General features: G+C 40.5%; 1 protein-coding gene across 2 annotated transcripts in view; it reads right to left on the bottom strand.

The window, feature by feature from the left end:
- Positions 1-22,799, bottom strand: part of GRM8 (glutamate metabotropic receptor 8) — a 1,218,499-nt gene that overhangs the window by 154,690 nt on the left and 1,041,010 nt on the right. For both annotated transcript variants that reach the window (XM_056573767.1, XM_056573766.1), the window contains exon 8: positions 19,129-19,265. In XM_056573767.1, coding sequence (XP_056429742.1) covers positions 19,129-19,265 — 137 coding nt within the window. The remainder of the gene's footprint in view (positions 1-19,128; positions 19,266-22,799) is intronic.

Below are 22,799 nucleotides of genomic sequence, written 5' to 3'. Positions count from 1 at the left end.
TCTGGGCACTGATTACAAACGGGGTGTCGCATGCATGATCTCGGGGACGTCCCCAGCTGCGGGACTCCCGCAATCAGGTATCTTATCCCCTATCCTTTGGATAGGGGATAAGATGTGTAAGCACCGGAGTACCCCTTTAAGTCTTCCCCTACCCCTTCCTTCAGAAAATTTTCTGAACTCGTCCAGATCTAAACATATCCATGAAACTTGAGCTTCTTTTGGCACTTACTAATTAGCAAATATCTAATTTTCCAGCATAACTTTCAGAAAAAGGTTCTATACTTTTTTTTGAAAGGTACAGACCTAGAGATTCCAATAGTAAATCCACCAGCTGCCTTAGTCGGATGTGGGCTATGATATCATTGGAAAAAAATTACACTGGGAACCTCAAGTGAGTTTCCTGCAGAACCAGCACATGAACCTGCTATTCTCCCATCAATCTAACCCCTTGGAAGCTTTCGGAGGAACATTGAAACCTTTTACCGTATATACTCGAGTATAAGCCGAGTTTTTCAGCATGATTTTTCGTGCTGAAAACACCCCCCCCCGGCTTATACTCGAGTGAACTCTCCGCCCTCAGTGGTCTTCAACCTGCGGACCTCCAGAGGTTTCAAAACTACAACTCCCAGCAAGCCCAGGCAGCCATCGGCATCATCCAGCCCCCTCTCACCGCTGGGCGCTGGTCCGGTGCTGCAGGACTGTCCGGTTAGGTAGTCTGCCATGTGGAAATTATTTTATATCCTATTAGATGCAGAAAGCTAGGCACAGTGCCCTCTCTGCAAAACGAAAGTAAGATATAGCCAGGTTCTAAGTTTAAGAATTACGGCTCTACGTAAGTGCATAACAGCATCACAATGTCTGGCTATAAGTATGACTAGTCCACCACTGCCTGCTATCTGTTGACTACAACTAGCACTAGTGCACCACCCCTGCTGTCCGCTTGCTACTACAATTACACTACCTGCTTTCCTGTCTCCTGACTACTACAACTACCACTAGTCCACCACCCTTTCTGACGCTACTGACAACCAGGCCTACACATACACAACCCATAATTCCCCCAAAAAATGTATATTTTTTTCCATCTTTTCATACAAAACCTATTTCTTCTTGACTATTTCAGGACACCAATCCTGTTGCTGTGAACCAAACTTTTTTGAAAATTTCAGTGTGCCTGCCAAACTGAACTTTTAAAAAGCTCACTCAACTTTTTACCAGGTTTTTACCAGTACCATATTTGGGGGGGGGGGGGGGGGGGGAGGGGGACAGGATGAATAACATAGGAAATAATGTATTTATGCTATTGTATAGATTGTTATGGATATGGTGATATTAAGTATTTATAATGAGTTACATTTTATTTTTAATATGGACTTTGACTAGAAAAAAAGTTTTTATTTTATTTTACGAATCTGTACATTAACATATAATTTTCCATATAGGATTATAAGCATGCTTATTCTGTTGCTGGTTAATCATTAATTTTATTCATGGATTTCATGGCTTTCAAAGAACAGTAAGGGGAATGAAAATCATTGTGAATCTACAGCAAATAGAATGGTAGGCAGTCTGTTAAGATCTGCCACGGGCTAGGCCTAAAATACCTATGTAAACAGCAGTCCCGGGCGCCATGTTTGAGCCATCAGCTGATGTATGTTAACCAATAGACACCCACTGATCGCATCAGAAGGAATGCTGATAGGGAGACAATGGGAGCCCCTTCCATCTGTCTAAACAGTTAAGTTCTTCAGCTAGATTTAACATGGCATTTAAGATGTTATATTGCAGAAAGTAAATCTCTGAAACAGGGTGTCAGCTATATGTCACTATCATCATACAACACTGTGCCATAAATCTATTCTTACAGTGACCTACAGTAATAGTATGAAGGAAATGGCAGAGACATGTTAAAGGTAAGGGATAATGAACTGTTTCTGGAAAATAGCAGAGAAGCAAGGGCAGGGGTTAAAGACTCGCAATACATAATAAGCAGAGAAAGAGATGAAAGTTGAGTCGTAAGTAGAAAAAACATAAGAAGATCAATGATGGAAGATGCAACAGGAGGAATTGCTCTCAAACATACATGCTAAATTATAGTAGAGTGGGTTTACTTGTATATTGGGCCCACTATGGCCAGCTCAGTATGGCTTCCATAGGGGTTCATGAAACAGCTCATGTAGTAGGGCATACTGGCCCACATTTATCATTGCAGTGCAAGTGAAGCATTTTTTTACACTTTTTTTTTTTGTGTGCTGATAATGTGTATGAGCACCAAATTTATTAAAAGGTAAAAGAGCTTTGATAAATTTTGTGCAGGTCACATTTTCGGAAATTTCTGTCTGCACATACACCAAAAAGCTACACCATGTCTGGGCTGGTGTAGTTTTAGAGACTTTTCAGTGGCTTTGCGCCTTTTTTTGCTCCTTTTTACAAAAAGGGGCAATGATAAATCCCTTCCATATCATGTCTATTGCCAAAATCGGTGGATTGCAACTCAAAATCAGTGGATTGCAACTCAAAATCAGTGGATTGCAACTCAAAATCAGCAGAAATGTGTAAACAAAAAGGGGCAAAAAAAGGCGCGAAAAACTCTGCTTGCGCCTTTTTTGCCCCTTTTTTAGACACAAAAAACAGTCTAAAGACAATGAAAAATGTGGGCCACTGTGTTAAATGTCTCATACTATGTATTAGGCTATAGGGTAAATGCAAAGGAGATAGTTATTCAAAGACAAGTAATATCTATTACAGTAAGCTCTCTAGTAAATAGACTTGAATCTTACATGAGAAACTTAACAGATAACATTTGAATACACATTCATGGCATGAAAGCATTTGTGTTGCTAGATAAGTACACATATACTAGAAGAATTGTATTTCTATAAGAACACTTTTATAAATGCATGCGGAGCTCTTCCATTCCCATGGCAGGTATTGTACATGTGCATTTAAATGAATAGCTCTAGTAAACATACATCTTTCCGCTTTTCCTAAAGCAGTAAAGTGGAGAATGCGATAACACTATCAGGAATCGCTTTAAATTACAAATGAAATGTGTTTAAATATTTAAATAGTTGAGCGCTGTATATTAAGGTAAGAAATCCTTCTGTGCAGATGGCAATGACAGGAGAACTATACTACAATACACTGAATTTTCCATGTGACTATTTCCTTCTACAGAGAATATAAATACCTTCTTTTTCACTGTCATTCTAAAACAAACAGGATTTGAAACCTACTTTTACCATTATCCATTCGGCGTACAGGTTTATTGAACTGGAAAATAATGTGCTTTCTGCAGCCTTTCAAAAGTGTATTCCCAATGTACTTGTGTTCAATTGCTTCATAAAATGGACGATTTTAAACACGGGGCAATTTTTGAAGCATATTACCGTATTTTTGCCCTATAGGACGCATCAGCATATAAGACGCACCCAATTTTAAAGGTGCAAAATCTAGAAAAAAAAGATTCTGAACCCAACAGTGATCTTCAACCTGCGAACCTCCAGATGTTGCAAAACTACAACTCCCAGCATGCCCGGACAGCCGTTGGCTGGTATAGGAGGTAATACTCACGTGTCCCCGCCGCTCCGTATCCGTCACCGCTCATCACCGCTGCCCTGGATGTCGCTCCATCGCTGTCGCCGCGTCCCCGTGGTGTCCCCGACGCTCCGGACGTATTATTCCCTGGTATCCACGCTCTACATCGCCGTCATCACGTCGCTATGCACACCGCTCCTATTGGATGACGGGACGGTGTGCGCGACGACGTGATGACATCGAAGGAGAGCGCCAGCCATGCAGGGGATCCCGGCACGGAGCAGACACTGAGGAGGCAAGTAAGGTCCCTCCCGGTGTCCTGTAAGCTGTTCGGGATGCCGCGATTTCACCGCGGCGGTCCTGAACAGCCCGACTGAGCAGCCGGGTTAGTGTCACTTTCGCTTCAGACGCGGCGGTCAGCTTTGATCGCCGCAACTGAAGGGTTAATACAGGGCATCATCCCGATCGGTGATGTCCTATATTAGCCGTGGGTCCCGGCCGTTGATGGCCGCAGGGACTGTCGCGATAGGTGTGTATTCACCGTATAAGATGCACCTACTTTTCCCCCCCAGTTTTGGGGAAGAAAAAGTGCGTCTTAGGCTGGGTTCACACTACGTTTTCTCCCATACGGGAGCGCATACGGCAGGGGGGAGCTAAAACCTCGCGCTCCCGTATGCCTTCGTATGTGCTCCCGTATGTCATTCAATTCAATGAGCCGGCCAGAGTGAAACGTTCGGTCCGGTCGGCTCATTTTTGCGCCGTAGGCGGTTTTACAACCGGACCTCAAACCGTGGTTGACCACGGTTTGAGGTCCGGTTGTAAAAGCGCATATGGCGCAAAAATGAGCCGACCGGACCGAACGTTTCACTCCGGTCGGCTCATTGAAATGAATGACATACGGGAGCGCATACGAAGGCATACGGGAGCGCGAGGTTTTAGCTCCCCCCTGCCGTATGCGCTCCCGTATGGGAGAAAACGTAGTGTGAACCCACCCTTATACGGCGAAATATACGGTATCTAAAAAGATGAAAAAAATGAAAACAAGAATTTTTTATGTTTAACTTTCACTAAAGTTTTGATTCCTGATTTGGTGCAAGCTCAGGTTTTCCTTCTGATGAATTGCATTACTGCACATAGCACGGATGTATTTGGCATATTTTAAGCTCTCAAGAAAGCCATCTGTACTTCTTTCCCCAATAAATATTGATCCCATTCTTACAGACATTGCCCAGGAGCAGTCAGACAAATAATATGAATAACAATCATCTGGTGGTCCTTTTGAACACCTGAACAGTCCCCAAAAGAGACCGTAGCCTCCTCTGAGTTCTAAGCTATCCTTCAGCAACTGTATTTGCAAGCAGGCAATAGATTTCCCCACAGTGCATTATTTTTACAATGATTTTTCTTCCTTTTAAAACTTTTTTATATTATAACCTTTTACCTTATTTTGTTTTATAAAATGGAATTTCATTTAGCTCAGTTTTAGAGCATTTGTTGTAGATTTTTTGATAGACAGTCTAGACAGAGATATGAGAAGCTATCATATAATAAAAAGAAATTAAAAACAGTAGTTTGCTAAAATACAATACTATGCATACAAAGGACTAAACCGTCCACATATCTCATTAACAGACCACATATCTCAGCTTAATGTATCAATTTCTGTCTATAAAGAATCAAATAAATATTAATTTCATATTTTATAATGGTTTAAGAAACATATAAACTGTGCTGTGCCTTGTTCAGGGCTTTGGATCAGCGCATGACACTTAGATTTAAACTTTTTTTTTTTTTTTTTATAAATCAGCTGGATCCAGAAAGTTAAACGGATTTGTAAATTACTTCTATTACAAAATTCTGAATCCTTCCAGTACTTTATAGCAGCTGTATACTACTGACGAAATTATTTTCTTTTGTGATTTCTTTTCTGTCACGACCACAGTGCTCTCTGCTGACACCTCTGTCCATTTTAGGAACTGTCCAGAGCATCATATGTTTGCTATGGGTATTTTCTCCTGCTCCGGACAGTTCCTGACATGGCAGAGAGCACTGGGGCCGTGACAGAAAAGAAATCCAAAAAGAAAAATAATTTCCTCTGTAGTATACCGCCGCTAATAAGTACTTGGAAGGATTAAGATTTTTTTAATAGAAGTAATTTACAAATCTACTAAATAATAAAGATAGTTGAGGCTCAAGGTCTCTGGGTAAGGAATACACTTGTTTATTAATATTAAGATAAATCAAATATTTATTAATTAATTTATATCAAACTGATAATCCGGGATCACAGGGCCCTTGTAAATCCACGGAGTCAGAGAGATTTAGATATAAATATAACATATAAAATCATAAAAATTTATATATAGAAATTCATAAATATAGAAATAAAAAAAATATATATATATATATGTATAAGACCACTGGAAATGATAGCAGCTAATTCAAATCGGCACTCTGGATAGCATTTGGTATGTCATAAAATTATAGATAAATGTCCATTAAAGTGCCATTGCATTCCTAGAAGAACATCACAGTCTTTCACACTTATAGAATGTCCGACGGCAACGGCGACCCCCCTAAGAGCCTTATAAGACCACTTGTTTAACCATCACTATTTGCAGTCCATAGAAACCACCAGCTATTACACGGACAGAGACTTACAAACTTATTCCTTGAGCGCGCGGTCAAAGACCGGGAGTGCGCGCTACCTGCACGAGGATGCCACCTGGAATACCTGCCTTTGCAAGCACTGCAGCCCCTGTGTACATTGCCCACCATCCGATAGCACCGCTTAAATGCGAGTCGGCGGAGACTCCAGCGGTGCGCTCTCAGGCCAGAGAGCAGGGGCAGACGGCTGCCAAACATCGCTGAGGACAAGCAAGGAGCGGTAACTATACATCTGTATATTGCATCCGGACCGGTGAGATAAATCCACTTTAATACTATGCGCATAGTTTGAATAAATTGCCGGTATTTGATTATACTAACCAGTGCTACTGAACTAAAGAATACAGTATCCTACAATTGCTCTGTATGATAAATAAGAAACATTGTTGCTTTGGAAAAGTCTGAGGTCACGGATACCTGATTATTACATAATTGCCACTTAACTGTTACAATCGAAAGATATTCTATAAGTGTGAAAGACTGTGATGTTCTTCTAGGACTGCAATGGCACTTTAATAGACATTTATCTATAATTTTATGACACACCCAATGCCATCCAGAGTGCTGATTTGAATTAGCTTCTATCATTTCCAGTGGTCTTATACATATATATATATATATATATATATATATATATATATATATATATATATTTATATTTATATTTTTATTTCTATATTTATGAATTTCTATATATGAATTTTTATGATTTTTATGATTTTATATGTTATATTTATATCTAAATCTCTCTGACTCCGTGGATTTACAAGGGCCCTGTGATCCTGGATTATCAGTTTGATATAAATTAATTAATAAATATTTGATTTATCTTGATATTAATAAACAAGTGTATTCCTTATCCAGAGACCTTGAGCCTCACGTATCTTTATTATTTAGTAGCCCTTTTTTCAGACACCGTAGGTACAGGTGTCAGTTTGAGTTGCCCAGGTCATTTAGTGAAACTTTCCACAGGAGCCTCTCCATTCTTTTCAATCATTTACAAATCTGTTTAACTTTCTGGCATCAGTTGATTTAAAAGACTAAAGTTTTCCATCGGAGTACCCCTTTAAAGAACACTCAAAAACTTAAAATGTATGTACCTTCACTAGGCATTATAGTCTCTAAAGGGGTACTCCTCTACCAGACATGTTATCCCCCATCCAAAGGATAGGGGATAACATATATGATCGTTGAGGTCTGGCCACTGGGGACTCCTGAAATCTCCACCGCGACCCCCAGTCATCCGGTGCACAGAGCGACAGCCGCCATGCCCCCTCCATTCATGTCTATGGGAGGAGGAGTGATGGCTGTGTTCTAGCCATCATGCCCCCTCCCATAGACATGAATGGAGGGGACATGACTTGAGGTCAAAATCACAGAAGCCCCAGGCTTCCAAGACCATAACATCACAGCACCGACACGGATATCTCAGGGGGGTCCCAGCGGTCAGGTCCCCCGCGATCAGACATGTTATCTTCTATCTTTTGGATAGAGAACAACATGACTAGGGATGGAGTACCGTTTAAATTTTGCCTGAACTGTCCTTTATGTGTACAAATCAAGTGTAGAACCATCAGGCTGCCTGTGTCTGGTATGACTAATAAAAGTCTAATAGGACTGGTAAAAGTTCCAGTTTAAAATGGGGTTAGAAAGAATATAGTTTTGTCATCTAAAAGGAAACAAAATCTACAATGAAGGTAACAGAGTTATGGTTGATGGTAACTTGTACTGTCACTGTGTCTACCCGTTTTCTATTGTACACATTATGGTATTATCCTTTATGTTTTATGTTCTTTTATGATGAGTGAATGTTCTTAAAAATAAAAAATAAATCACTGGTATAAATTGCTGTTGAATAATCTTTTAGTACTGCTTTATGAGAGCAAAATAGAGTGCCAGTGTGCCCCAATTTACTTGATTATCTATCTACTGGTGTCAGATTTTTGTCTCATCTATCCACTGGTGTCAGATTTTACTGTACTCATGTCTGTGATGTTAAGAGGACACTTCTGAAAAGAGATCTGTACAGAACAGGAAGTGTGAGTTTAGTTTTAGGCTTAATAGTGACGAGAATTATAACTGTAAGATTTCAGAATTATTTCAGATAATGATAGTAAAATGAAAACTTTGAGAAAAAAAATCCCCAAAACTCTTAATTTTTTTTTACTTAAAAACTTGATTCAAACAATACAAAAAAAAAAGGAAAAAAAAAAAAAAAAAAAAAAAAAAACTAGATAGCTAGTACCGCATTCAGGTGTAAGGACCCCATTTACGGACTCGATAATATTTGTGGGACACAAACATGATTTAAACAATAGGTCATTTTCTGGTGACACATTCCCTTTAACTGCTTACCTTTTGGCAAGCTTTGGTTTAAGACATATAGTAAAACAGATGGGTTCCTGCTGCCACTCCTACTTTATTCTGGATTGATGCGGTTCCCATGTAGGGGTTCCCAAGTGTATGATTTGACATGCCTGGGAGATGTTATCTCATGGACTCCTGGTCAGACAAGGAGGTGTTGAGCTATCAGTGCTACCCCCCACCCCCCTGCAAGGAATGGAAGGACTTCCATGCTCACAAAGAGTATTTTATAACAATATAACTTTATTGATATCCCTCAATATATGGGCCCAGAAGTACTTCAAGACCTTGCAAGTACCAGGATTGATCGCTTCACTCCTCTTTGTCTGACCTGGAGTACGTGAGATGACATTTCCCAGGCACTTTAAATCATACAGTTTACTTCATGTTACTACTTTCTATTGTGCTACTCCATCTCTTGAAAGTTGGAAGTTATCACTAGTTTTAAGTTTTACTTTAACACTAAAGTATATATAGAAAACCTTAAGCAGCCCAAACAGCACAGGCAACCCCATTTTTACATTAGCATACCCTTATAAAAGAACAAAACTTATATATTGTAGTTTAATAGCACTAATACATAATTAGAACAAAGTGGATCTCAAGTAAAGGGTATAGTAGTTACAGTGAGTCATTGATAACTGCAGATCATTTGGTGTAAAATAATACTGGTCAACTTCAATATAGTATTTTAATGATGCATATTTAATGGCTTTTGCAGTCATAAGGGAGCACTTATAGTTGGTTAAAATAGCTTTATCTTTATGGTATGAGAGGAATCCTTAAAAGTTACCTCTCCCACAGTGTAAAGTACTGAATTAATAATGGTTAATTATATTACAAATGAAAAGAGCACAAGAGCATTCTAAAACCTCATGAGACCTGTACTGCAATCTGAGAGGCTTGAATAAGTGGGATTCGTTTTACAAGGAAACGCTCATCTCATTTCAATAAATTGGATACAAACACTTGTACAATTGTACAACAGTTTGTATTGAGAAATTGTAGTCATTTCCAAAAAAAATTAAAAAGTGTTATTTTTTTGAATTATTATTTCTTTATTTTAACATGCTTATAATATGGAAAGTGTGTAAAAAATGTACCAGATTGATGAAACTGAATGATCAATTGTCAATATTCTACTTTAATAATAACACATTTGTACAAAACCTTCACACAAAGTGGCTATGCAAATTCAAGTGAATTTTATTGTGGGTTTGCCATAGTTGTGGTTCTGGCATTATAGTAAATAGTTCTAAGAAAAAAGCTTTGTGGTACAGTTTCACATGTGATTTTATTAGTGCAATATACATACTTATTTTGGGGGCAAAAAAACTACATTTTTCCATATATCTTTATTGAAAATGTAGCTTAGTTAGGCTGGGTTTACATATGTCCGGCATCCGGTATAGGTGAACTCAGCCTAGATCTTGATGCAACTGATACCATAACGCTCATCAGTTGTATGGCATCCGGCATCCAATGTTTCTGGACTCCGGAAAGGGGAACGCAGAAGGCTATGTTCCTCTGTCCGATGTCGTCCAGTGTGTCTAACTATTTAGCAGCAAAATTGAGACGCTGGATTGTTGATCTGTTTGGTATCATCCCCATCTGTTTGACCCATGCCAGCAATATTTCACAGGGTTGTGTATCCACCCCAATATGTTATTATGTTATATTTAGACAAATCTATTAGCATACACACAAACAAAATCCATTGGAGTCAAACAGTAGGCCTCACTTCATTCAGTCAACTGTGTGTAATACATGGGCAGTTTGGGCCCATCTTTTGTAGGATGTCCCTCCATGATGTTCTCATTACTTTATGAGGCATATGAAAAGTGGTTGTCCTAAAGAGACAACACTCTTTAATACTAAGTAAATGTGTGGATGATTGTGAACTGTCTCATTCAAATGAATGGGATCAGTTCTTGCATCAGTTTCCCTCCGGTGCACACTGGAGGGAAACTGTGCCGGACGCCTGATATGAACCCAGCCTTATTTTTCCACAGCTTGTGTGTTTTCACATCTTAGTCTTCAGCTCTCCTCTAGTAACTTTGATCTGGTGTAGAAACCTTCTTTCCTCAAGACATAGAGGATGCCCCCTTGTTATAGATACAGTCCTGACCTTTTTGAAATTTCTATAGTTAAAGAATATTTTGGGGTTAGTTTTATTCTCTTTGACAATGAGCCTTTCTGTCTCCATTTTTGCGGCTTTTATCGCTTATTTACATAATTTACATTTTTCTCTATAGCTTTTTAATGCTTCTTCACTGCTGTCATGTTTTAGGAGTTTATATGTTTTATTTTTGTCATTTATAGCCCTCATAACATTTTTATTCATCCACATTGGTTTTCTTTTATTCCTGACCCTTCAACTCCCATAAGGAATATACATCTTACCGTGAGAATTTAAAATATCCTTAAAAGTTTCCCATTTAGTGTCAGTATTCTTGTTTTTGAGGACATTATCCCATTTTATATTGTTAAGGGCTTCTCTGAGTTGATCAAACTTTTAAAGTTAATTGTTTTTGTGGCCCCCCGCGAGGTTCCCTTATTGCAGAACAAGTTATAATGTATTATATTATGATCACTATTTCCTAGGTGTCCTTCTACTTGCACATTAATTACTCTGTCAGATATGTTGGTTAATATTAAGTCTAGTAGGCCGCCCCATCTGGTCGGGTCCTGCACCATTTGGGACATATAATTGTCTTGAGCTATGGTCAGAAACCTGTTTCCTTTATGAGATTCACTGGTCTCAGTCTCCCAGTTTATATCAGGATAGTTAAAGGGGTACTCCGGTGAAAACCTTTTTTCTTTTAAATCAACTGGTGGCAGAAAGTTAAACACATTTGTAAATTACTTCTATTAAAGAATCTTAATCCTTCCAGTACTTATTAGCTGCTGAATGGCTACAGAGGAAATTCCTTTCTTTTTGGAACACTGATGACATCACGAGCACAGTGCTCTCTGCTGACATCTCTGCTGTATGCATAGCAGATGTATGCTAAGGGCAGCATGTTTGCTCAGTGGTTAGCACTGCTGCCTTGCAGTGCTGGGGACTTGGGTTCAAATCCCACTAAGGACAACAATAAATAAAGCATTATTATAATAACGTCAGCAGAGAGAACTGTGCTCGTGATGTCATCAGAGAGCATTTCAAAAAGAAAAGAATTTCCTCTGTAGTATTCCGCAACTAATAAGTACAGGAAGGATTAAAAGTTTTTAATAGAAGTAATTTACAAACATGTTTAACTTCCTGCCACCAGTTGATTTAAAAGAAAAAAGGTTTTCACTGGAGTACCCCTTTAAAGTCCCCATTATTATCACCTCATTCTGATTTGCTGCCTTGTTTATTTGCCTCAGTAATTGATCTTCTGCCTCTTCTATTATGTTTGGTGTCTTATAGCAAACCCATATCAGAATTTTTTTTATTTTTATCTCCATATAATTCTACCCATAGTGACTCCTCGTTTCCCTCCAGTATATCCTCCAGCAGTGCGGCCTTCAGACTTGACTTTACATAAAGACAAACTCCTCCCCTTTTTATGTTTTGTCCGATCCTTCCTGAATAGACTATAACCCTGTGTGTTGACCGCCCAGTCACAGCCATCTTCCAACCAAGTCTCTGTTATGCACTTGAATGAAGAGGAAGAGAAAAGATCGGCGAATCACCACTTGTAGCCTGCAGAATTTCTTCTTTATTAAAAAAATACTCACAAACATGTAGCAGGAAAGAGAGGGTAGTGGGGGGACACTGGATAGCGACCAAGCTCCGTTTCGCACAGACTATGTGCTTCCTCCGGCCATGTTTACCATACCTAGACTGCGGTTAAATACAGGTGAGTAAGGTGTGCTTCCAATCACAATGCGGGACACGAATCATGTGACCCAATGATGTGGATGGAGGGGGAGTGTCACACTTACAATTAGAAGCAGGCAGCCAAATCTGTACGATAATTTAACCCCAGAGCTCCCGTCGCGTCAGTCTTGATAATCCATAGAGTTTCTGCGCGCAGGAGCCTGAGGTCAATTCGATCTTATCTACTTATCTGTATTTTCTGTAGGCCCAGGAACTGTAGTGTCTCTGGGTCTCTTTGACATGTGCATTAAGGCGCGTCGCTCCTGGCCTCCCCGTCCGCATTGCATAAAAATGCTCTTGCACACGTATGCGGAGCTGCCACCTTGTTTGCCCAATGTAAAAGAACCCACACGGGCACTATTTGTAGTTCTACTGGTTTCTGTTAGAGTCGGACGACGACTTAAAGGAGGTAGCTATGAGAAAACCCCGTATTACCTACAGGAGAAACATCACTATAGGTAAAACCCTGAACAAAAATAAACATAAAAACATAAAAAATAGCTCAGAAAAACTTAGATAGTTAGGAAATTTGCTACCTACAGGCAACTACAAATACAAAAATTGCAATTTTTGTAAATTCAGCCGAGAAACTAAGTACATTAGACTAGGGGCTGTCCATCACATTATTAATGAGCTTATTACCAGTAGAACTACAAATATCGTATATGCGATTATCTGACCGTGTGGGTTCTTTTACATTGGGCAAACAAGGCGGCAGCTCCGCATATGTGTGCAAGAGCATTTTTATGCAATGCGGATGGGGAGGCCAGGAGCGACGCGCCTTAATGCACATGTCAAAGAGACCCACGGGAATAACCCAGAGACACTACAGTTCCTGGGCCTACAGAAAATACAGACAAGTAGATACGATCGTATTGGCCTCATGCTCCTGCGCGCAGAAACTCTATGGATTATCAAGACTGACGCGACGGGAGCTCTGGGAATAAATGATCGTACAGATTTGGCTGCCTGCTTCTAATTGTAAGTGTGACACTCCCCCTCCATCCACATCATTGGGTCACATGATTCGTGTCCCGCATTGTGATTGGAAGCACACCTTACGCATCTGTATTTAACCACAGTCTAGGTATGATAAACATGGCCGGAGGAAGCGCATAGTCTGTGCGAAACGGAGCTTGGTCGCCATCCAGTGTCCCCCCACTACCATCTCTTCCCTGCTACATGTTTGTGAGTATTTTTTAATAAAGAAGAAATTCTGCAAGCTACAAGTGGTGAGTCGCCGATCTTTTCTCTTCATCTTCATTCAAGTGCATATGAACTTCTATCTGTGATCTGAGCACCACCATTAGCACATTAAGGAGTCCACTACCACCTATTATCCATATCCTCAGACTGGGACAGTGCAGTGCCGTGCTACTTTTGTTTTTTGCCACAAGTCTCTGTTATACCCACTGCATTAGTCAACATGCAATTCAATGGTGTATGTTTTTTTTCCTATGACGCCTATTAACTATTCTAACCCCTCCCTCCGCTCCACAACCAGGTACATTAATAAGTCCCCCCTCTCTATCTACACTATCATTCCCCTTTATCTTGTAGGTTACCTCCCCCCCCCAGTCCCTAGTTTAAACACTCCTTCACCCTTCTAGCCATCTTCTCCCCAAGCACAGCTGTACCCTCCCCATTGAGGTGCAGCTGTAGTAATGGAGGCGGCATAATATATCTCATGGGCCCTACTGGGCAGCCAGGTAAGAGCGAGATACCCGATGCACCCTATCAATGACGAAGGAGGCTTCCAAGGGCCGAAATGTAGCTAAGGCCCTCTAAGGCACTCTATTTGACAGTGATTCCATGGTAGCTGTACTAGTTGCAGAGAGATTCTCTAGACAATCAATACCAGCCTGCATTTCCATAAATACCTGTTGGTGGGATGTTTCTAAATTATTTCCAACTCCTGTCTGGTCGGAAGAGCCTGTATCAGTGCTTTCAGCTGTTGATGATTCTAGTAAGTGTTTTATTGGGTCTATGGACTGCACTTCAGGGGGTGTAGAGGGCAACGAAATCACAGCTAACAGGGGCCTCATCCAAATTCAGAGATCCTATCTCCAATGGGCCCTGAGCTGTTACCTTATTCCATCCAGTAAAGTCAAGGGGGTGAGTGTTCACACAGGGGTTTGCACGCACAGCTGGGGAGCCCAGCAGGGATTTTTGGTCAGTTATTGCCTTCTGTCTCTGTCCTTTTGCTGCTCGGGACAGGCCAACAGAAGCACCCTGTAACTGGCTCCCCTCAAAGTTATACAGCCGCTGGCCCCATTTAGATCTCCATTTGAGGCCCCTTTAGTTAAACCAAGCCCAACATCACAATCCATCCACTTTCCCATGGAAATTATGCCAGCAATCCCCTGAGCCAGGTCATCACAGACCGCAGAGTTTTCCATAGCCCCCGCCATCTGCCCAGTTCCACTTAATACCAGCTTCACCTTGCTCCACTTTGACTCTTCCAGCAGACGCACTTGAGGTGTAACTCCTGCTGCCGCAGACATCTCACTCTTCCCCCATCCTAAACCTATATGGGTCACACATAGGGTAAACTTTAGCCCTCTATTTTAATATAGAGAGGTTTTACTTATTCTTCATGCTTATGGATTGAAGTTATACTTTTATGAAGTTATAAATATCACTTATTTTATCACATTAACTTCTAAATGTTTTTATCTATACTGTTTTACCATACTGTAATAATTACAGTGGGGCAAAAAAATATTTAATCAGCCACCAATTGTCCAAGTTCTCCCACTTAAAAAGAAGAGAGAGGCATACCTCAACTATGAGAGACATAATGAGAAAAAAAAATCCATAAAATCACATTGTCTGATTTTTAAAGAATTTATTTTCAAATTATGGTGGAAAACAAGTATTTGGTCAATATCAAAAGTTTATTTCAATATATACCCTTTGTTGGCAATGACAGAGGTCAAATGTTTTCTGTAAGTCTTCACAAGGTTTTCACACACTGTTGCTGGTATTTTGGCCCATTCCTACACATACATCTCCTCTAGAGCAGTGATGTTTGGGGGCTGTCTCTGGGCAACATGGACTTGACTAAACTCCCTCCAAATGTTTTCTGTGGGGTTGAGATCTGGAGACTGGCTAGGCCACTCCAGGACCTTGAAATGCTTCTTATAAAGCCACTCCTTCATTGCCCGGGCAGTGTGTTTGGGATCATTGTCATGCTGAAAGACCCAGCCACATTTCATCTGTAATGCCCTTGCTGATGGAAGGAGGTGTTCACTCAAAATCTCATGATACATGGTCCCATTCATTCTTTCGTTTACACGGATCAGTCGTCCTGGTCCCTTTGCAGAAAAACTGCCCCAAAGCATGATGCCCCCCATGCTTCACAGTAGGTATGGTGTTCTTTAGATGCAACACTTTCTCCTTCAAACACGACGGGATGAGTTTCTACCAAAAAGTTCTACTTTGGTTTCATCTGACCATATGACATTCTCCCAATCCTCTTCTGGATCATTCAAATGCTCTCTAGCAAACTTCAGACAGGCCCGGATATGTATTGGTTTAAGCAGGGGGAAACATCTGGCACTGCATGATTTGAGTCCCTGGCGGCATAGTGTTACTGATGGTAGCCTTTGTTACTTTGATCCCAGCTCTCTACAGGTTATTCACTAGGTTCCACCGTGTGGTTCTGGGATTTTTGCTCACCATTCTTGTGATAATTTTGACACCACGGGGTGAGATCTTACATTGAGCCCCAGATCGAGGGAGATTATCAGTGGTCTTGTAGGTCTTCCATTTTCTAATAATTGTTCCCACAGTTGATTTCTTCCCACCAAGCTGCTTGCCTATTGCAGGTCCAGTCTTCCCAGCCTGGTGCAGGTCTACAATTTTGTTTCTGGTGTCCTTCGACAGCTCTTTGGTCTTGGCCATAGTGGAGTTTGGAGTGTGACTGTTTGAAGTTGTGGACAGGTGTCTTTTATACTGATAACAATTTCAAACAGGTGCCATTAATACAGGTAATGAGTGGAGGACAGAGGAGACTCTTAAAGAAGAAGTTACAGGTCTGTGAGAGCAAGAAACCTTGTTTGTTTGTAGGTGAACAAATACTTATTTAACACCATAATTTGACAATAAATTCTTAAAAAATCAGACAATGTGTTTCATGGATTTTTTTCTCATTATGTCTCCCATAGTTGAGGATTACCCATGATGAAAATTACAGGCCTCTCTCATCTCTTTTAAGTGGGAGAACTTGCACAATTGTCGGCTGACAATACTTTTTTGCCCCACTGTACGTGTATGGGGGGTGGGGGGATTCTATTATTATATTTTTTTTTTACAGGGTAGAAGGGCATAATATATTCAAGCAGGTGACTGGTGTAATGTACTCTCATATGTTTTATAAGTTGTGGGTTTTTGTGTTATGTTAATAATTTGTCCACTAAATGAGGTTCATATTTATGTAGATATGCGGGGTGTGTTTTTTTTTTTGTAGGGGGGTTTATTATTTGTAGGTAGCTGAGTGGTATGATGCCTTCCATCTACGTTATGAGCTGTGGGTCATTGTCATATGCAAATAATATGTCTGCTTAAAGGGGTACTCCACCCCTAGACATCTTATCCCCTATCATTATGGGTGATGTCTATCACCCTGACCAGGTGGGGTTTATGGCGGGAAGAAATGCACGCGAAAACACCACCAAGGCGAGTAACCTGATTCAAGTCGCAAAATCTGCTGATATTCCCACAATGTTACTGTCAACAGACGCCAAAAAATCATTCGATCGCATCAATTGGACTCTTTTTTAGAGGACACACTTCGATTTATGGGGTTATGACCCAATTTTTTAAATTGGGTCTTGCCCGTATACACTGCTCCTACAGCATGCGTCAGGGTGAACGGCATACTATCTGGGAATTTAATTCATAACAGCACCAGACAGGGTTGCCCCTTGTCTCCGCTGATTTTTATTCTCACTTTGGAACCATTTTTGTGTCGAATCAGGAGGTCGAGTGACATTGCGGGAATACAGGTGAAGGGTATAGCTTATAAGGTGGCAGCTTACGCTGACAACCTTCCCTTTTTCAATACCAGTCTTTATGAAAGAACTTGAATGTTTTTCTAGGCTCCCAAACTTTAAGATAAACTATTTCAAATTGGAGGCATTGAATGTGTCTCTCAGTGTGGAAGTGGTTGCCACACTGCGAAATGGTTTTGGATTTCACTGGTCTAAAAAGGCTCTTAAATATTTGGGGGTACATCTTACGGATGATCTGGGGAAATTGTTTTAGCAGAATTTTCCCCATTAATGCGCGAAGTACAATCTTGCTGTACAGCATGGGCGGAAGGGACATTCACCTGGCTTGGCAGATGTGAGGTGTTTAAGATGATGATCTTACCAAAATTTTTATACATGTTTCAGTGCCTCCCTATAAGAATTCCTTCTTTTTTTTTTCGTGCTTTTGATTCCTTGCAAAATAAATTAATCTGGGGAGACTGAAAAGGTTAATGCTCTGCCGCCCAAAGTCAGTGGGTGGGATTGGTCTGCCAGATATGCGATCATATTAAAAAGTTGCTTTGTTAGCTAAGGTGGTTGACTGGTGCAGGCATGCTCGTGATAAGCCATGGGTCGATCTGGAGCAATCATGTACTAAAATCCCTCTTCTGTGCTTACCTTTGTGTTCTCTTTCTGACTTACTCTCTTTGCGTGCACACCCTACTATCGGTCCCACATTGTTGGTATGTTCAGATCGCACGGGGCGGGCTCATTTGTTCCCAGCTAATTCTTCTATGATGCCAATATTGAGGGGCCCTTCATTTCCTCCGTGTCTGGAAAATCTGTTTTTCTGGGCTTGGATAGAAGCGGGTAAATTCTGTGTCAAACATTTTGTACATGAACAATTTGAACCCATGTCCGTTGGGACCATGGAGGATTGTCTACCTGCATCACTTTCTGCTTTATCTTCCCTTACCTTCATGGCTAACGAGTTGGAGTCTATGTGATTAGAGGTAGGCCCATTGAGACATGCGGTATCCAGAATATATGCTGTGTTATTGTTTCCCCCCCCCCCCCAGAACAGGCACCCCTGGCATTTATTGTTGAGGGGAAAATTGGATTTACAGATTTTTGAGGTAGAATTCAGTTTTTTTTTTTTTTTTTGATTTGTCTTTATTTTTATTTTTTTTGTTTGTGTTACTGGTCCTGATTCTGTGTCGATAGAAATTTACTTCAGGGGTGAGGAGAAGTGGAAGAGAGTGGGGGATTTTTGGTATTGGGACTGTCTGATTATTTTTTTTGTTGTTTGTTACCTTTGTGCTAATGTTGATTTTTATGTATTGAATTTTTTTGACCTAGTGTGCGTCTATTAAGAGTCTATTGGAGTCTATTAAAATAAATAAATGTAGAGTTAAAAAAATCTATATTAAAAGATAACAAAAAAAAATCTGCAGCAGAAAATCAAAAGCATAAAATCTGTTGTGGAAAATTTGCAAATGGTTTGAATATTCTTTTTGATAAATTTGCAAAAATGTCTAAAATTCTGTTTTCATATTCTCATTGCAGGATATTGTATGCAAATTGCTGGGGGGGGGAACTTTTTTCATATTAGCACAAGGCCGCAACGTAACACAAAGTTAAAAATAAAAGGGTCTAGACTTTTCGAATGTGTGGTATATTTCAACTGACAAAAATTGAGGTTGCATATAGTGTATTACTTACATTGAGATGTAGCTGGTTTGTCCAGTGTCCAATAACTTTATATTCTGCTGTTTTATTTATTATTTGATACTGGTAAATATCATAGCGTCCAGGGGCATCTCCATTTTCATTGTAAGTGACCGGTGTGCCAGCACTGCCTAGTGGATAAAAGAGAACAATTCTGATATTTATTATGGACAATCAGTCAACAATGTGTCACTATACACATAAATATTTCTGTACAAACATGTAGAAAGAGAAAAAAAAGCTGTAGAATTCTTCATGTTTCTTCATCATAAAAGAGTTTACCACAGAAAATATGGAGCAAAGACTTCAGAATACAACAGGGTCCCTCCATATTTAACAATAAATAAAAATTGAAAAGCACAGTTTTGTGATCATTGTCGAGTGCATATTTAAAGTTACAGGTTTACATGATTTATTTTTATTACATATAAAAGAAACTGACATATAAATAAAATAAATCAACAGGAGCTTTGAATTTGATGCCATATCATCATATATTACAATAAAAAAAATGGAATCAAAAGACATAAAACACAACTATCTTATAAAAGAGAAGTCATTTGATGCCGCTATAATGTTACAATAATGGAGAAGACTTTCTCACACTTGGAACACAACATAATCATGATATACCGCATGTTCTGTTCTTTACTAGGAAGAAACTTTGATCTTGATGTATTCAAATAATGAAAACTAAATTTTATGTTCGAGTTCATAACTAGTTTTTCAAACAAAATGCAAGATTTAGACAGACATTAAAAATCAAGATAGGAAACATATAGAACAGCAACAAGTTGTACTTTTAGCACTTCATGGTAGCAAAAATAATAGTACCAATATTCCTAACATTTAATAATTCAAATAAGTCAGTGTCGCAGTGCTATATAAAAAAAATTGTGATAGATTGTGTTGACATCACAGCAGTAAAATGTCTCCTAAAGATAATGTCTGTTGTCAACCAATCAGGATGGAATAAATGTGTATGAGGATGGTAGAAAATATGCGAAGATCACCTTTGTTAATATAAATCCTCCATTTTACACATAGATACCTGATATGTAAGGCTGGGTTCACATCACGTTTTTGCCATAATGTTTTCAATCCGTTTTTCTAAAGAAAACTGTATGGCAAAAAAGCGGATGGAACAGTATGGAAAAAAGTAAACCGTATGCGTTTTTTAAACAGTATACTGTTTTTAAAAGTGCATACAGTTCCGTCAGTTTTTATAGAAAAAAAAACATACGTTTTTGAAATGGGAGGGGTCTTGGGTGCGGATTTTAGGATTCAAATGCGCATGTGCAATGTAAAAACGTATAAGTTTTTCCCGTATGGAACCGTATACATGTGCGTTTCCCATTGACGTCCATGTTAAAAAAACATATGCGGTTGTAGTACAGTTTTTAAACCGGAGACTGCAACCGCATGAGACTATTCATGAAGGGGAGATAGTCAGAAAGGTAGTGTGACCCCACTATGAACCAGATATTCCTTGTTGACACATCATAACTAGGGATGAGCTAATTGAATCTGACAAATCCGAATTTATTACAAATTTCAGAAAAAATTTGATTTGCAAGGAATGTGAATATCGCCGCGATTCGGTTGCGCAAATCGCTTCATTAAACTCCATTTAGTGTGGTCCAGGCTCCAGGGCATCTAAAATGGCGGATCCACATGTGAGGACATGGAGCAAGGAATCCTGGGAAGGCAGGATGACCCTGAATCACATGCAGCATGAAGCCTGTCAACAGCCAGCCACCCCTGTGATGTCACAGCCCTATATAATCGACAGCCATCTTGCGGCAAGTCACATCAGCATTCTATTACAGAGAGAGAGAGGGACAGACAGCAGTGTGTTGCACAGAAAAGCATTTTTACAGCAGCGATTTACCTCAAGTCCAAATCGAGCCTAGATGCACTGATAGGGAGGGGAGAGAGATTGAGAGAGAAAGTGCAATTTCAGGTGTATTACAGCAGTGATTCACTTCAAGCCCAAATCCAGCCTAGAAGCACTGACAGGGAAGGGAGTAAGATTAAGAGAAAAAGTACAATTTTGGGTGTATTACAGAAGTTATGCACCTCAAGCCCAAATCCAGCCTAGAGGCACTGATGGGGAAGGGAGTGAGATTGAGAGAGAAAGTGCAATTTTGGGTGTAGTACAAAGCGACTGTGTGCTGCAGCACTGGTGTCTACAACAACCGAAAAGCTAATAGCAGCCAGCCAGTTAGGATGAGCAGAGCACTAAAAGCGTAGCCAGCCAGTTAGGGTGAGCAGAGCACTTGTCCTCTATTAAGTGTAACCTGTGCGTACATCTAAGTGGTGTACCATTTTGTTCCTGTTAAAATCTCAAGGGCCTAGTTACTGTGAAAGGCCAGACAAAAGTACACACCTGCAGCTGTTCTAGACAAACACTGTTTTAAGCGTACAGGAGCTCATTGTCCTTCCCTCATAAATGCATACCACCTACATACATCTATGTGGTGTACCATTTTGTTCCTGTTATAGTCCTAAGGGCCTAGTTACTATGAAAGGCCAGCCAAAAATACACACCTGCTGCTGTTCTAGACAAATACTGTCTTAAGCGTACTGGAGCGCATTGTCCTCTCCTCATAAGTGCATACCACATAGGTACATCTACGTGGTGTACCATTTTGTTCCTGTTATAGTCCTAAGGGCCTAGTTACTGTGAAAGGCCAGCCAAAAGTACACACCTGCTGCTCTTCTAGACAAATACTGTTTTATGCGTAGTGGAGCGTTTTGTACCCCTGTCATATACACACTAAGTATGTCAGGCAGAAATGTGCCAGGACATGCACATAGGAGTGGCAGAGGCCTAAATTAATCAGGCACAGGCATAGATCGCAGCAGACAAGGGGCGAGTAACAGCAGGAGTCGCTACAAAATGCCTGAGCTCCTGGTATCAGCTAGCGGACTTGTCTCGACCAGAAACCGATATGCCAACTCATCGGCTGGTTAACTCGGTCATCCACTTCATCACAAGTGACATCTGACACCCCCAGTCAACAGTCGGTGGGTTCCTCAGACACAACCATCAGTGGCATGGCCCGGGAGCAGTTCCTGTCCTCCCATTGATTCTGTCCTATGCTGTTCCCTTCCCCATAGATGTATCCTATGCTGTGGGTTCAGCTCCACTTTTTAGTCAGGATGATCTACTAGAGGACATTCAGCAGCTACTGCCCACCAAAGAAGTGGAGGAGAAATCCCCCGCTTCCTTCGCTAGGCAGGCAAGTAGTGATGAGGAGAGTGGCATGGAAGGTGGTGTTGGGAGCGTTCAGGCTCCTGACGCACACTCTGTTCAGGAACCTAAGGAGGACATCAGTGACGTGCTGACACAACTCAATGATAATGAAGCCGATCACACTTGGGAGCCGGGTGCAGAAGGGGCTTCATCATCATCAGGAAAAGAGCAAGGAGGTAGCATGGTTGGCAGTCAGCATGGTGGCAGCAGTGGGAAGTCTGGAGCCAAACGTTCCTGGGGTAGAGCACCTGCTTCGCGGTAGCCTACCTGCCAAGGATGTAGTGGAACAGATGTCCCTGGATTCAGCGGCAGTAGCAGTCAATCAGTGCCGATTTTTTCATCAAGTTTCCGTAGGATGTTAACATGGCCACATACTTTTTAAATTGCATCTTTTCAATTGTGAGGC

Source organism: Hyla sarda, chromosome 4 (assembly GCF_029499605.1).
Source record: "Hyla sarda isolate aHylSar1 chromosome 4, aHylSar1.hap1, whole genome shotgun sequence".
Classification (NCBI taxonomy): Eukaryota; Metazoa; Chordata; class Amphibia; order Anura; family Hylidae; genus Hyla; species Hyla sarda.
This window is presented reverse-complemented; position numbering and strand designations above follow the sequence as displayed.